Source organism: Oncorhynchus mykiss, chromosome 11, assembly GCF_013265735.2.
Source record: "Oncorhynchus mykiss isolate Arlee chromosome 11, USDA_OmykA_1.1, whole genome shotgun sequence".
In the NCBI taxonomy this organism is placed as follows: domain Eukaryota; kingdom Metazoa; phylum Chordata; class Actinopteri; order Salmoniformes; family Salmonidae; genus Oncorhynchus; species Oncorhynchus mykiss.
The window spans coordinates 4,880,463-4,897,962 of NC_048575.1; the positions used below are offsets into that span (position 1 = coordinate 4,880,463).

General features: G+C 42.9%; 1 protein-coding gene across 19 annotated transcripts in view; it reads left to right on the forward strand.

Annotated features, from left to right (window-relative positions):
* Nucleotides 1–17,500, forward strand: part of eya1 (EYA transcriptional coactivator and phosphatase 1) — a 136,441-nt gene that overhangs the window by 60,718 nt on the left and 58,223 nt on the right. For 13 of the 19 annotated variants that reach the window (XM_036934677.1, XM_036934676.1, XM_036934679.1 and 10 more), the window contains 4 exons: nt 4,881–4,963; nt 6,263–6,542; nt 10,583–10,725; nt 13,342–13,425. In XM_036934677.1, the coding sequence (XP_036790572.1) occupies nt 4,881–4,963; nt 6,263–6,542; nt 10,583–10,725; nt 13,342–13,425 (590 nt within the window). The remainder of the gene's footprint in view (nt 1–4,880; nt 4,964–6,262; nt 6,543–10,582; nt 10,726–13,341; nt 13,426–17,500) is intronic. The other 6 variants (XM_036934682.1, XM_036934684.1, XM_036934683.1 and 3 more) reach the window with 1 other exon arrangement.

Genomic DNA, 17,500 nt, shown 5'->3' on the forward strand with positions numbered 1-17,500 from the left:
TGTTCCCGCTCTGTTTGTCCGTTCCTAATTAAATGTCAACTCCCCGTACCTGCTTTTATTCTCCAGCGTCATTCCTTACAATACACTTGGAGTCATTAAAACTCATTTTTTGGGGGGCAAAACTATAGTTTCGGCAAGTTGGTTAGGACATCTACTTTGTGCATGACACAACTCATTTTTCCAACGATTGTTTACAGACAGATTATTTCACTTATAATTCACTGTATCACAATTCCAGTGGGGCAGAAGTTTAGATACACTAAGTTGACTGTGCCTTTAAACAGCTCAGGAAATTCCAGAAAGATGATGTCATGGCTTTAGAAGCTTCTGATCGGCTAATTGACATCATTTGAGTCAATTGGAGGTGTACCTGTGGATGTATTTCAAGGCCTACCTTCTAACTCAGTGCCTCTTTGCTTGACATCGTGGGAAAATCAAAAGAAATCAGCCAAGACCTCAGAAAAAAATTGTAGACCTCCACAAGTCTGTTTCACCCTTGGGAGCATTTTCCAAAAAACCTGAAGGCAGGTACCACGTTCATCTGTACAATCAATAGTACGCAAGTATAAACACCATGGGACCACGCAGCCGTCATACAGTTCAGGAAGGACATGTGTTCTGTCTCCTATAGATGAACGTACTTCTAGAGATAAATGTACTTCGGAAAGAAAAGTGCAAATCAATCCCAGAACAACAGCAAAGGATCTTGTGAAGATGCTGGAGGAAACAGGTACAAAAGTATCTATATCCACAGTAAAATGAGTCCTATATCGACATAACCTGAAAGGCCTCTCAGCAAGGAAGAAGCCAATGCTCCAAAACCACCATAAAAAAGCCAGACTACGGTTTGCAACTGCACATGGGGACAAAGATCGTACTTTTTGGAGAAATGTCCTCTGGTCTGATGAAACAAAAATATAACTGTTTGACCATAATGACCATCGTTATGTTTGGAGGAAAAAGGGGGATGTTTGCAAGCCGAAGAACACCATCCCAACCATGAAGCACGGGGGTGGCAGCAAGTAGTGGGGGTGCTTTGCTGCAGGAGGGACTGGTGCACTTCACAAAATAGATGGCATCATGAGGGAGGAGAATTATGTGGATATATTGAAGCAACATCTCAAGACATCAGGAAGTTAAAGCTTGGTTGCAAATGTGTCTTCCAAATGGACATTGACCCCAAGCATACTACCAAAGTTGTGGCAAAATGGCTTAAGGACAACAAAGTCAAGGTATTGGAGTCACAAAGACCTGACCTCAATCCTATAGAAAATTTGTGGGCAGAACTGAAAAAGCATGTGCGAGAATGGAGGCCTACAAACCTGACTCAGCTCTGTCAGACGGAATTGGCCGAAATTTACCGAACTTATTGTGGAAGGCTACCCGAAATGTTTGACCCAAGTTAAACAATTTAAAGGCAATGCTACCAAAAACTAATTGAGTGTACAGTATGTAAACTTCTCACCAACTGGGAATGTGATGAAATAAATAAAAGCTGAAATAAATCGTTCTCTCTACTATTATTCTGACATTTCACATTCTTAAAATAAAGTGGTGATCCTAACTGATCCAAGACAGGGAATTTTTACTCCAAATGTATTGTCAGGAATTGTTTAAAACTGAGTTTAAATGTATTTGGCTAAGGTGTATGTAAACTTCTGACTTCAACTGTATCTCTGCTGCTTCTGGTCCCAAATTGCACCCTATTCCCTAATTAGTACACTATTGACCAGGACTCCGGTCAAAAGTAGTGCACTGTGTAGGGAATAGGGTGCCCATTGGGACGTAATTCTCTGATCTCCTGATCTCGCTGCTACTCTTCCTGTTGTCATCTTTGACATGAGAAGACAGGTGGAGGGAGAGTGTAGAGAGGAGTCATGCCCTGTGGCCTCGTCTCCTGTCCTCTTTTCTCTTCATCCCTCTCTCCCAGGGCAGGAAGACAGCAAGCCCTATAACTCATGTCGTGTATATTATTAAGCCATTAGATCCTATCAGCTCTTCTTTGAAAGACTGAATTAGCCCTAGAGGTGGTTCTTTCAAAGCAGCGAAGAGAAGACATATTCTACATATTCATTAGCAGGATGTCAGACACCCCTTTCTCTCAATTCAATGTTCAGTTTCAGAGGATTTTAATGTCGTGGGAAACACATGTTTACATTGCCACAGCAAGTTAACTATATAATAAACAAAAATGAAATAAACAATTTTAACGGTTAATGGTTAATTACAAATTAACCTTTACCATTACACTCACAGAAGTTCCAAAATAATTATGACATTTCAAATGTCATATTATGTGCAAATGGTTAAAGTACAAAAGGGAAAATAAATCAACATAAAAATGAGTTGTATTTACAATTGTGTTTGTTCTTCACTGGTTGCCCTTTTCTCGTGGCAACAGGTCACAAATCTTGCTGCTGTGATGGCACATTGTGGAATTACTTTATCAAAATTGGATTTGTTTTCAAATTCTTTGTGGTTCTGTGTAATCTGAGGGAAATATGTGTCATCTCTTTTCCTTCCTCTCTCCCTCCCTTACTTTCTGTAGCCCCCCTCTCTCTCCCTCCCCCACTCCTCCACCCTTCAGTTGCCCTAACACAACAGGCTCAGTGTTCAGCCAATTGTGAGGGCCAGAGACGTCCCCCCCCCCCCCCCCCCCCCCTGTCATTCATCAAGGCAGATCCAATCAGTGATAAGGAAGGAAGAGGACGAAGATAAGGCTACTGTTTGGTTTTGAGCCTCTTCCTCACTCCTTCTCCCTCCCCCTCTCTCTCAACTTCAATTTCAATTACAATTTAAGGGCTTTATTGTCAAGGGAAACACATGATGTTTACATTGCCAAAGCAAGTGAAATAGATAATAAACAATAGTGAAATAAAAAATAAACTGTAAATATTACACTCACAGTAGTTGTAAAATAATAAAGACATTTCAAATGTCATATTATGTTTATGTACAGTGTTGTAACGACATGCAAATAGTTAAAGTACAAAAGGTAAATTAAATAAACATAAATATGGGTTGTATTTATGGTGTTTGTTCTTCGCTAGTTGCCCTTCTCTTGTGGCAACAGGTCACAAATCTTGCTGCTGTGATGGCACACTGTGGAATTTCACCCAGTAGAAATGGGACTTTATCAAAATCGGTTTTATTTTCGAAATCTTGCTGGTCTGTGTAATCTGAGGGAAATAAATGTCTTTAATATGTTCATACATTGGGCAGGAGGTTAGGAAGTGCAGCTCATTATGTGGGCAGTGTGGACATGGCCTGTCTTCTCTTGAGAACCAAGTCTGCCTAAGGCGACCTTTCTCAATAGCAAGGCTATGCTCACCGAGTCTGTACTTAGTCAAAGCTTTCCTTAAGTTTGCTCTCTCTCTCTCTCTCTCTCTCTCTCTCTCTCTCTCTCTCTCTCTCTCTCTCTCTTTCGCCTAGGCCCTCACTGTTGGCTACCTGATATCATTGTTCCACCAACATATTTTGTTCTCTCTTGGTTTTGTTCTCTCTTGGTTTTGTTCTCTCTTGGTTTTGTTCTCTCTTGGTTTTGTTCTCTCTTGGTTTTGTTCTCTCTTGGTTTTGTTCTCTCTTGGTTTTGTTCTCTCTTGGTTTTGTTCTCTCTTGGTTTTGTTCTCTCTTGGTTTTGTTCTCTCTTGGTTTTGTTCTCTCTTGGTTTTGTTCTCGCTTGGTTTTGTTCTCTCTTGGTTTTGTTCTCTCTTGGTTTTGTTCTCTCTTGGTTTTGTTCTCTCTTGGTTTTGTTCTCTTGCTCAAAGTGTTACAATGTGCCTTAACTAATAGTATTGCTCTTCCGTGTTCTATTGGGCCTGGATATTTTGGGGGGGTACATTATCATATATCATACATTATCATACATTATCATATATCATACCCTATCATATATCATACATTATCATACATTATCATATATCATACCCTATCATATATCATATATCATACATCAATCACTATCATATATCATACACTATCATACATCATACACTATATCACACACTATATCATATATCATACATTATCATACATCAATCACTCTCATATATCATACACTATCATATACCATACACTATATCACACACTATATCATATATCATACACTATCATACATTACATACGTATTTTATACACTATCGCACATCATGCACTTTCATATATATATATACATTATCATATATCATACACTATCATATACATTATACATTATCATATCATACACTATCATATACATTATACATTATCATATCATACACTATCATATACATTATACATTATCATATCATACACTATCATATACATTATACATTATCATATATCGTACACTATCATACACGATCATATACCATACACGATCATATATCATACATTATCATATCATACACTATCATACACGATCATATATCATACATTATCATACATTATCCTGTATCATACACTATCACATATCATACACTATCATATATCATACATTGTCACACATATCATACAATGTCATACATTATCATATCATACACTATCATACATTATCATATATCATACACTATCATGTATCATACATTATCATACATTATCCTGTATCATACACTATCACATATCATACACTATCATATATCATACATTGTCACACATATCATACGCTAGCATACATTATCATATATCATACACTATCATGTATCATACATTATCATACATTATCATATACCATACGCTGTCATATATCATACACTATCATATATCATACACTATCATGTATTATACATTATCGTACATTATCATATACCATACACTATCATATAGCATACACTGTCATTGAGTTCATAAGTGATATGTATAACTCCTTAGTGATAACTGTGTGTTTCCCCTGTCCTCTCCAGGTGGCACGTTCACAACCACGTCAGGACTGTACACAGGAAGCAACGCCCTCACAAACTCAACCGGCTTCAACAGTACACAGCAGGTACCAACATGCTCTACTGTACTCTAGCTTCCTAATACCATGGTGGGCATGTTTACTATCATTGGTTTATACTCTTGCTAAAATCCTGGGAACCTCGGGATACGTCCCAAATGGTGACCTGTTCCCTATGTAGTGCACTACTTTAGACCAGAGCCCTATGGAACCCTATTCCCTACGTAGTGCACTACTTTAGACCAGAACCCTATGGAACCCTATTCCCTACGTAGTGCACTACTTTTGACCAGAACCCATAGGCTAGTAGTTCACTACAAAAAGGAACATGTATGATACAGACCAGTTACACTTCATCCACGTCACAGGAATCATCCCGGAATCGATCATAACGTCTGAAGTGGTGTACGCAGGGATTATCCCCTGCTTCTATGGGTCATGCCAGAGGAAGTGCATCCCAAATGGCACCCTGTACACTGTTTACATTAGTACACTACTTTTGACAAGTGCCCCCCATAATGCTCTGGTGCACTATGTAGGCAATAGGACGCCTCCCAAAAATACCAAGACAGATCGCTGTTCAGATGTAGGACACAAGAGACATGTGTTTGCCTTTATGTTTTGGAATCTGCACTGTAAAGTAGCATGGGGGGGGGGGCATATCTCACGTTACTCACCGTCTCTCACTCTCTCTCCACATCCATCTCTCTCTCTCTCTCCATCCCTCTCTCTCTCTCTCTCCATCCCTCTCTCTCTCTCTCTGTCTCTCTCTCTCTCTTTCTCTCTCCACATCCATCTCTCTCTCTCTCTCCATCCCTCTCTCTCTCTCTCTCTCTCTCTCTCTCTCTCTCTCTCTCTCTCTCTCTCTGTCTCTCTCTCTCTCTCTCTCTCCATCCCTCTCTCTCTCTCTCTCTCTCTCTGTCTCTCTCTCTCTCTCTCTCTCTCTCTCTCTCTCTCTCTCTCTCTCCATCCCTCCCACTCTCTCTCCACATCCATCTCACTCTCTGTCTGTACCTCTCCACTTGTTCTACCTTTCATCTCTTTCTCTTTCTTTCTCTCTGTCTACCTTTCCTGTCTCTCTCTCTCTCTCTCTCTCTCCATCCCTCCCACTCTCTCTCCACATCCATCTCTCTCTCTCTCTCTCCATCCCTCTCTCTCTCTCTCTCTCTCTCTCTCTCTCTCTCTCTCCATCCCTCCCACTCTCTCTCCACATCCATCTCTCTCTCTCTCTATCCATCCCTCTCTCTCTCTCTCTCTCTCTCACTCTGGCTCTCTTTCTCCACCCTCTCAATCTTTCCATCCTTCCCTTTCTCCATCCTCCTCTCTCTATCCCCTCTCCCCCTCCAGGACTACCCGAGCTACCCAGCGTTCGGCCAGGGCCAGTACGCCCAGTATTACAACAGTTCTCCCTACACCTCCCCCTATATGACCAGCAACAACACCAGTCCCACCACCCCCTCCACCACAGCCACCTACACCCTCCAGGAGCCCCCCAGCGCCCTGACCAGCCAGGCCCTCACGGACCCGCCAGCAGGTAGGCCCCAGGCCCCCCAGGCCACCCACCCTCCATCCCCAGGATCAGACGGCTCTGGAGGTGGTGGCTATGATGCCAGGGCCACTCATTATGGTAACCATTACAGTTTTTTAAAAATCAAATCAACTATATTATTGTAATAATTGTTTTGAATTTATGATAATCAACGATAATGAATTTTGTTGAAAATATACAAACGGGTGTTATTGGAGGAATATTTTTTGGGATCATTTTTTAAATTGTTGTTACCCCTCCCTCCCTTTCTAAATGACCCTCTATAATGTAAACCCTCTATAAAATAGTATTATGGTAGAAAACGTAACTCCAGTTCATAAAGAGAGAATAATATATAATATTATGAATATATAATATAAATCACATCAATGCTTCTTCTGGCAATAAAGGTCGGATGACATCATCATCATCATCATCATCCTACAATTTAAGTGAAAACTAGATGAAGAGTTTCAAGCAGCTGGGTTGCAGCAGAGATGATATTACTGACGTTATTCTCCTCTGTTGCAGCAGAGATGATATTACTGACGTTATTCTCCTCTGTTGCAGCAGAGATGATATACTGACGTTATTCTCCTCTGTTGCAGCAGAGATGATATTACTGACGTTATTCTCCTCTGTTGCAGCAGAGATGATATTACTGACGTTATTCTCCTCTGTTGCAGCAGAGATGATATTACTGACGTTATTCTCCTCTGTTGCAGCAGAGATGATATTACTGACGTTATTCTCCTCTGTTACAGCAGAGATGATATTACTGACGTTATTCTCCTCTGTTGCAGCAGAGATGATATTACTGACGTTATTCTCCTCTGTTACAGCAGAGATGATATTACTGACGTTATTCTCCTCTGTTGCAGCAGAGATGATATTACTGACGTTATTCTCCTCTGTTGCAGCAGAGATGATATACTGACGTTATTCTCCTCTGTTGCAGCAGAGATGATATTACTGACGTTATTCTCCTCTGTTGCAGCAGAGATGATATTACTGACGTTATTCTCCTCTGTTGCAGCAGAGATGATATTACTGACGTTATTCTCCTCTGTTGCAGCAGAGATGATATTACTGACGTTATTCTCCTCTGTTGCAGCAGAGATGATATTACTGACGTTATTCTCCTCTGTTGCAGCAGAGATGATATTACTGACGTTATTCTCCTCTGTTGCAGCAGAGATGATATTACTGACGTTATTCTCCTCTGTTGCAGCAGAGATGATATACTGACGTTATTCTCCTCTGTTGCAGCAGAGATGATATACTGACGTTATTCTCCTCTGTTGCAGCAGAGATGATATTACTGACGTTATTCTCCTCTGTTGCAGCAGAGATGATATTACTGACGTTATTCTCCTCTGTTGCAGCAGAGATGATATTACTGACATTATTCTCCTCTGTTGCAGCAGAGATGATATTACTGACGTTATTCTCCTCTGTTGCAGCAGAGATGATATACTGACGTTATTCTCCTCTGTCGCAGCAGAGATGATATTACTGACGTTATTCTCCTCTGTTGCAGCAGAGATGATATTACTGACGTTATTCTCCTCTGTTTGCAGCAGAGATGATATTACTGACGTTATTCTCCTCTGTTGCAGCAGAGATGATATACTGACGTTATTCTCCTCTGTTGCAGCAGAGATGATATACTGACGTTATTCTCCTCTGTTGCAGCAGAGATGATATTACTGACGTTATTCTTCTCTGTTGCAGCAGAGATGATATTACTGACGTTATTCTCCTCTGTTGCAGCAGAGATGATATACTGACTTTATTCTCCTCTGTTGCAGCAGAGATGATATTACTGACGTTATTCTCCTCTGTTGCAGCAGAGATGATATACTGACGTTATTCTCCTCTGTTGCAGCAGAGATGATATTACTGACGTTATTCTCCTCTGTTGCAGCAGAGATGATATTACTGACGTTATTCTCCTCTGTTGCAGCAGAGATGATATTACTGACGTTATTCTCCTCTGTTGCAGCAGAGATGATATTACTGACGTTATTCTCCTCTGTTGCAGCAGAGGTGATATTACTGACGTTATTCTCCTCTGTTGCAGCAGAGATGATATACTGACGTTATTCTTCTCTGTTGCAGCAGAGATGATATACTGACGTTATTCTCCTCTGTTGCAGCAGAAATGATATTACTGACGTTATTCTCCTCTGTTGCAGCAGAGATGATATTACTGACGTTATTCTCCTCTGTTACAGCAGAGATGATATACTGACGTTATTCTCCTCTGTTGCAGCAGAGATGATATTACTGACGTTATTCTCCTCTGTTGCAGCAGAGATGATATACTGACGTTATTCTCCTCTGTTGCAGCAGAGATGATATTACTGACGTTATTCTCCTCTGTTACAGCAGAGATGATATACTGACGTTATTCTCCTCTGTTGCAGCAGAGATGATATTACTGACGTTATTCTTCTCTGTTGCAGCAGAGATGATATACTGACGTTATTCTTCTCTGTTGCAGCAGAGATGATATTACTGACGTTATTCTCCTCTGTTGCAGCAGAGATGATATACTGACGTTATTCTCCTCTGTTGCAGCAGAGATGATTTTACTGACGTTATTCTCCTCTGTTACAGCAGAGATGATATTACTGACGTTATTCTCCTCTGTTGCAGCAGAGATGATATACTGACGTTATTCTCCTCTGTTGCAGCAGAGATGATATTACTGACGTTATTCTCCTCTGTTGCAGCAGAGATGATATTACTGACGTTATTCTCCTCTGTTGCAGCAGAGATGATATACTGACGTTATTCTCCTCTGTTGCAGCAGAGATGATATTACTGACGTTATTCTCCTCTGTTGCAGCAGAGATGATATACTGACGTTATTCTCCTCTGTTGCAGCAGAGATGATATACTGACGTTATTCTCCTCTGTTGCAGCAGAGATGATATACTGACGTTATTCTCCTCTGTTGCAGCAGAGATGATATTACTGACGTTATTCTCCTCTGTTGCAGCAGAGATGATATTACTGAAGTTATTCTCCTCTGTTGCAGCAGAGATGATATACTGACGTTATTCTCCTCTGTTGCAGCAGAGATGATATTACTGACGTTATTCTCCTCTGTTGCAGCAGAGATGATATACTGACGTTATTCTCCTCTGTTGCAGCAGAGATGATTTTACTGACGTTATTCTCCTCTGTTACAGCAGAGATGATATTACTGACGTTATTCTCCTCTGTTGCAGCAGAGATGATATACTGACGTTATTCTCCTCTGTTGCAGCAGAGATGATATTACTGACGTTATTCTCCTCTGTTGCAGCAGAGATGATATTACTGACGTTATTCTCCTCTGTTGCAGCAGAGATGATATACTGACGTTATTCTCCTCTGTTGCAGCAGAGATGATATTACTGACGTTATTCTCCTCTGTTGCAGCAGAGATGATATACTGACGTTATTCTCCTCTGTTGCAGCAGAGATGATATACTGACGTTATTCTCCTCTGTTGCAGCAGAGATGATATTACTGACGTTATTCTCCTCTGTTGCAGCAGAGATGATATACTGACGTTATTCTCCTCTGTTGCAGCAGAGATGATATACTGACGTTATTCTCCTCTGTTGCAGCAGAGATGATATACTGACGTTATTCTCCTCTGTTGCAGCAGAGATGATATACTGACGTTATTCTCCTCTGTTGCAGCAGAGATGATATACTGACGTTATTCTCCTCTGTTGCAGCAGAGATGATATTACTGACGTTATTCTCCTCTGTTGCAGCAGAGATGATATTACTGACGTTATTCTCCTCTGTTGCAGCAGAGATGATATTACTGACGTTATTCTCCTCTGTTGCAGCAGAGATGATATTACTGACGTTATTCTCCTCTGTCTGTCTGACCCTCTGAAAACCTTACTACATGAAGTAGCTGGTACTGCAATGCACTTCTCAATATTTATATATCAATATTTAACACACAGACACACTTTTACAAGACAAAATGGAGCTGTCCTCTGCTCCCTCCACTCTCCTCAGTCCTGAAGGTACTGAAAATCATTTCATTTCCTTCTCTTTATCTTAAACAATCACTTCTTCTTCTTCTTGTTGTTGTTGTTGTTCTCCCTTCCTCCCATTCCTTCCAGTCGAGTACAGTACCATCCACAGTCCTTCAACGCCCATTAAAGATTCAGAATCGGATCGATTGCGACGTGCCTCGGATGGAAAGTCACGTGGCCGAGGGAGAAGGAACAACAACCCTTCACCACCGCCTGACTCTGACCTTGAGGTAGGGTGAGAAGTGTGTGTGTGTGTGTGTGTGTGTGTGTGCGTGTGCGTGTGCGTGTGTGTGTGCTTGAGTGTGTGTGTGTGTGTGTGTGTGTGTGTGTGTGTGTTAGCCTCACCCTGTCTGAATCACAATAGCCTAATTCACCTTCCCCAACGCCACACGGTTCACACATGAATAAAGTGTTTTATAATCTTTATAATCCTAATTTATTAACTTATTATTGGTTACTGAATTGTTTATGAACTATGAGGATATTTGAAATGTTTAGTTTGTCTTTTCAATGGGTAGTTCACCATGTATCGATACGTAGTTAATAGTATTATTTATTTTTTGTGTTCGTCAACAACGAATTTAGTTCCTGCTTTTAACCTGAACAGGTGGAGCTAGAGATGAGATGTGTTTCTCTGATAGAGATGACTGTTAAACATCATGTGATGTCACTCCTCTGAAGGGGATAAAGTCTGATGCATCTGAACATATGGCTAACTACGTATGGGGAAGATGTGGCGTATGTGAAAGTAACGAGTTAATTATTAGGTCATAAACATGTGGGTAGCTAACTGTGCATATGAATGCCATATAGATACCAGCCAATCCATATTTCAAAGTAACGTGTTAATGATTCATCATTATTAATTCATTATTATTGATAAGAGATACATTTCAGAGAGGTTAAGCCTCATTATGATGCTGACATCACAGCATGTTAACAAGCCTAGTTAATTAGTTAGTCACTATTGATTGGGCTAATGTAAAGGGCGGGGGATGGAGGGAGGGAGGGAGGGAGGGAGGGAGGGAGGGAGGGAGGGAGGGAGGGAGGGAGGGAGGGAGGGAGGGAGGGAGGGAGGGAGGGAGGGAGGGAGGGAGGGAGGGAGGGAGGGAGGGAGAGATGGATGGATGGATGGATGGATGTGGATGAATGAATGGATGGATGGATGGATGGATGGATGGATGGATGGAGAGATGGATGGAGGGATGGATGGAGGGATGGATGGATGGATGGAGAGATGGATGGAGGGATGGATGGATGGATGGATGGATGGAGAGATGGATGGAGAGATGGATGGAGAGATGGACGGTGGGATTGGGAGATGGATGGAGGGATAGATGGAGAGATGGATGGAGGGATGGATGGAGGGAGAGAGGGAGAGATGGATGGAGGGATGGATGGATGGATGGTGGGATAGAGGGATGGATGGAGGGATGGATGGAGGGATAGAGGGAGAGATGGATGGAGGGATGGATGGAGGGATGGATGGATGGATGGATGGATGGATGGATGGAGAGATGGATGGTGGGATTGGGAGATGGATGGAGGGATAGATGGAGAGATGGATGGAGGGATGGATGGAGGGAGAGAGGGAGAGATGGATGGAGGGATGGATGGATGGATGGATGGTGGGATAGAGGGATGGATGGAGGGATGGATGGAGAGATGGATGGAGGGATGGATGGAGAGATAGAGGGAGAGATGGATGGAGGGATGGATGGATGGATGGATGGTGGGATAGAGGGATGGATGGAGGGATGGATGGAGAGATGGATGGAGGGATGGATGGAGGGATAGAGGGAGAGATGGATGGAGGGATGGATGGATGGATGGATGGTGGGATAGAGGGATGGATGGAGGGAAGGATGGATGGAGGGATGGTGGGATAGAGGGATGGATGGAGGGATGGATGGAAGGAGGGATGATGGATGGATGGATGGTGGGATAGAGGGATGGATGGAGAGATGGATGGAGGGAGGGAGGGAGGGAGGGAGGGAGGGAGGGAGGGAGGGAGGGAGGGAGGGAGGGAGGGAGGGAGGGATTGGGAGATGGATGGAGGGATGGGGAGTTGGAGGGATGGATGGAGGGATTGGGAAATGGATGGAGGGATGGATGGAGAGATGGATGGAGTGATTGGGAGATGGATGGAGGGATAGATGGAGAGATGGATGGAGGGAGGGATGGATGGATGGAGGGATGAGATGGATGGAGGGATGGATGGATGGAAGGAGGGATGAGATGGATGGAGGGATGGATGGATGGATGGATGGAGGGATGAGATGGATGGAGGGAGGGATGGATGGATGGATGGATGAGGGATGGATGGATGGATGGATGGATGAGGGATGGATGAGGGATGGATGGATGGATGGATGAGGGATGGATGGATGGATGAGGGATGGATGGATGAGGGATGGATGGATGGATGGATGGAGGGATGGATGGATGGATGGATGGATGAGGGATGGATGGATGGATGAGGGATGGATGGATGTGGTCGTGACCAACAACTGTAGGTAAATGGATCTAGATCCCTGTGGTGTACCAATCCTTCCTCTCTCTCTCTCTCTCTCTCTCTCTCTCTCTCTCTCTCTCTCTCTCCTCCCTCTCCCTCTCTCTCTCTCTCTCTCTCTCTCTCTCTCTGTCTCTCTCTCTCTCTCTCTCTCTCTCTCTCTCTCTCTCTCTCTCTCTCTCTCTCTCCTCCCTCTCCCTCTCTCTCTCTCTCTCTCTCTCTCTCTCTCTCTCCCTCTCTGTTGACGGGCCAGATCACATTGCAGAATACAGAGTGCAACCATTGATTTTGCTTTACCCTTTCCCCCCCACTCCCCGTCTCTCCGTCTCTCCAGCGAGTGTTCATCTGGGACCTGGATGAGACCATCATCGTTTTCCATTCCTTGCTCACAGGGTCTTACGCTAACAGATACGGCCGGGTGAGTGACGTCACACTCTAGCATCTAGCAGTATCAAACACACACACACACACACACACACACACACACACACACACACACACACACACACACACACACACACACACACACACACATACACACACACACACACACACACACACACACACGCATGCGCGCGTGTGTTTTGAATGGAGCACGTTCGTAGTGTGGACAGAGATATGGAACGGAGGTCAATGTACAGATAATTGTTTTATTTAGTTAAATTGGCCCGATGGGGCCTGGTGGAGTATTTGTCCTGCAGCTGTCGGACCTACAGTGGGGCAAAAAAGTATTTAGTCATCCACCAATTGTGCAAGTTCTACCACTTAAAAATATGATTTTTTTCCACCATAATTTTCAAATAAATTCATTAAAAATGTGACTTTCTGGATTTTTTTATTCTCATTTTGTCTGTCATAGTTCAAGTGTACCTATGATGAAAATTACAGGCCTCTCTCATCTTTTTAAGTGGGAGAACTTGCACAATTGGTGGCTGACTAAATGCTTTTTTGCCCCACTGTATGCTGCAGCAGGGGTCCAAATGGAACACTAGTCCCTACACCAGAACACTAGTCCCTACATCAAAACACTAGTCCCTACACCAGAACACTAGTCCCTACATCAGAACACTAGTCCCTACATCAGAACACTAGTCCCTACACCAGAACACTAGTCCCTACATCAGAACACTAGTCCCTACATCAGAACACTAGTCCCTACACCAGAACACTAGTCCCTATACCAGAACACTAGTCCCTAAACCAGAACACTAGTCCCTATACCAGAACACTAGTCCCTATACCAGAACACTAGTCCCTAAACCAGAACACTAGTCCCTAAACCAGAACACTAGTCCCTAAACCAGAACACTAGTCCCTATACCAGAACACTAGTCCCTACATCAGAACACTAGTCCCTACACCAGAACACTAGTCCCTAAACCAGAACACTAGTCCCTATACCAGAACACTAGTCCCTAAACCAGAACACTAGTCCCTAAACCAGAACACTAGTCCCTATACCAGAACACTAGTCCCTACACCAGAACACTAGTCCCTACACCAGAACACTAGTCCCTACACCAGAACACTAGTCCCTAAACCAGAACACTAGTCCCTATACCAGAACACTAGTCCCTACACCAGAACACTAGTCCCTACACCAGAACACTAGTCCCTACACCAGAACACTAGTCCCTACACCAGAACACTAGTCCCTACACCAGAACACTAGTCCCTATACCAGAACACTAGTCCCTATACCAGAACACTAGTCCCTACACCAGAACACTAGTACCTACACCAGAACACTAGTCCCTACACCAGAACACTAGTCCCTACACCAGAACACTAGTCCCTATACCAGAACACTAGTCCCTACACCAGAACACTAGTACCTACACCAGAACACTAGTCCCTACACCAGAACACTAGTCCCTACATCAGAACACTAGTCCCTACACCAGAACACTAGTCCCTACATCAGAACACTAGTCCCTACACCAGAACACTAGTCCCTACATCAAAACACTAGTCCCTACACCAGAACACTAGTCCCTATACCAGAACACTAGTCCCTATACCAGAACACTAGTCCCTACACCAGAACACTAGTCCCTATACCAGAACACTAGTCCCTATACCAGAACACTAGTCCCTATACCAGAACACTAGTCCCTACACCAGAACACTAGTCCCTACACCAGAACACTAGTCCCTACATCAAAACACTAGTCCCTACACCAGAACACTAGTACCTACACCAGAACACTAGTCCCTACACCAGAACACTAGTCCCTACACCAGAACACTAGTCCCTACACCAGAACACTAGTCCCTAAACCAGAACACTAGTCCCTACACCAGAACACTAGTACCTACACCAGAACACTAGTCCCTACACCAGAACACTAGTCCCTAAACCAGAACACTAGTCCCTACACCAGAACACTAGTCCCTATACCAGAACACTAGTCCCTACACCAGAATACTAGTCCCTAAACCAGAACACTAGTCCCTACACCAGAACACTAGTCCCTATACCAGAACACTAGTCCCTACACCAGAACACTAGTCCCTACACCAGAACACTAGTCCCTACACCAGAACACTAGTCCCTACACCAGAACACTAGTCCCTACACCAGAACACTGGTCCCCCCCCCCCCCACCCCCCCCTTGGAAAAACCCTATCCTACCATATATAGTGCGCTATGAAAGGAATAGAGTGCCACTTGGGATGCGGCCTCTGTCTAGTGCAGCACCTTGACAGGGAAGGAGTAAGACCGAGAAAAACTAGGTAGTGCTAGGTGAAGGTTGCAGGTTATAACTAGGGGCCCAGGACAGAACAGGTTATAACTAGGGGCCCAGGAGAGAACAGGTTATAACTAGGGGCCCAGGACAGAACAGGTTATAACTAGGGGCCCAGGACAGAACAGGTTATAACTAGGGGCCCAGGACAGAACAGGTTATAACTAGGGGCCCAGGACAGAACAGGTTATAACCAGGGGCCCAGGACAGAACAGGTTATAACTAAGGGCCCAGGACAGAACAGGTTATAACTAGGGGCCCAGGACAGAACAGGTTATAACTAGGGGCCCAGGACAGAACAGGTTATAACTAGGGGCCCAGGACAGAACAGGTTATATCTAGGGGCCCAGGACAGAACAGGTTATTACTAGGGGCCCAGGACAGAACAGCTGTACTGTGGACTCATCATCACTGTACCTTTCTCCTTCAGAAAGACACATTGTTGTTGAATTAATTAATTGCCCCTGCATCCACCTGTTTTCATGGATACATTTCCCGGGAGAAGCCAGGCCATGGCTACCCGATGTAATTAGCTTTAACTTGATAGGAAAGTCTGTCTGGAGAGAGGACGGGACTAGACTGGTGCGTGTCTTCTCCGTAGCCCTCTCCTGCAGTCAAATGAACTCTGAGGCCTCATGGGTAGAATTGTATTCATATTTTTTCATAGTTCTTCAACTTGATCAAAATTATCAAGCCAAAAATATATACTGGATATATATATATATATATATATATATATATATATATGTAAAATGTAAAATGTAATATTGGAATGCAAACTGAACATGTAATAGTTGTAAACTCTCTATCTGACATGGTACAGGTGTCTTCTTTATTCAAACCCATAACCAGGTGTGTGAGGTGGATACTTTAGATTCAAAGTAGATTTAGTTTAAGATTACCCAGAATCCCTCTGTGTGACCCTGATTTATCCCACTGCAGTAAAAAAAAAAAGGTCTACAAGTCTAAGACTTTAATTGTCAAAGAGAATCTAACAGTCAAATCACATGATCAATTTAATAAGACGTTTTTTTATTTAGTAGTACACGTTGTTCACATATCAAATGAAGTGTTGTTTTAGATATCACTGTACGTTGTATTTAATCACATATCAAATGAAGTGTTGTTTTAGATATCACTGTACGTTGTATTTAAAGAGTTCACAGTGGGCAGGGGTTTGGTTTACACAGGAAGAAGACGCTGTACTGTAAAATTGTTCTTAATAAATTGGCGTCGCTAAATGTATAAAAGCTTTTAAAAACAAAAACCATTTGGGAAATATGTCAATCTCCAAAGTGCTATCGTTGGTTTTATGTAACTCTCCATACGAACATGAACTATACTACTGTATACAGTATATACCCATTTTAATTATAAATATCTTTATTATGACAACGGCAATCATCTTAGTTCAAATGTTTTTAAAAAGTATAATAATAATTAAATGCTTAATCCGTCCACCTAAATATCTCCACGTCTATTTGTTTGTATAAAATTATACCCAGGTTCTTGGTTTGTATTAATGTCTTAAGAATTGCCAGCAATTATCTTTCGTTTGGGGTTTTGTTTTTGGTTCGGTTGGAGTTTTTCTTCCTCTGCTCTGTTTCCGAAAGTCAGAAGATTGACATATTGGTTCTCATGGGTCAGAGAGTGGGCATGGCTCGTCGTGGCCCCGCTCTCTGGGACTTTGTTCTGCTGTGAGGGCGGATACATCCCAAATGGCACCCTATGCCCTATCTAGTGCAC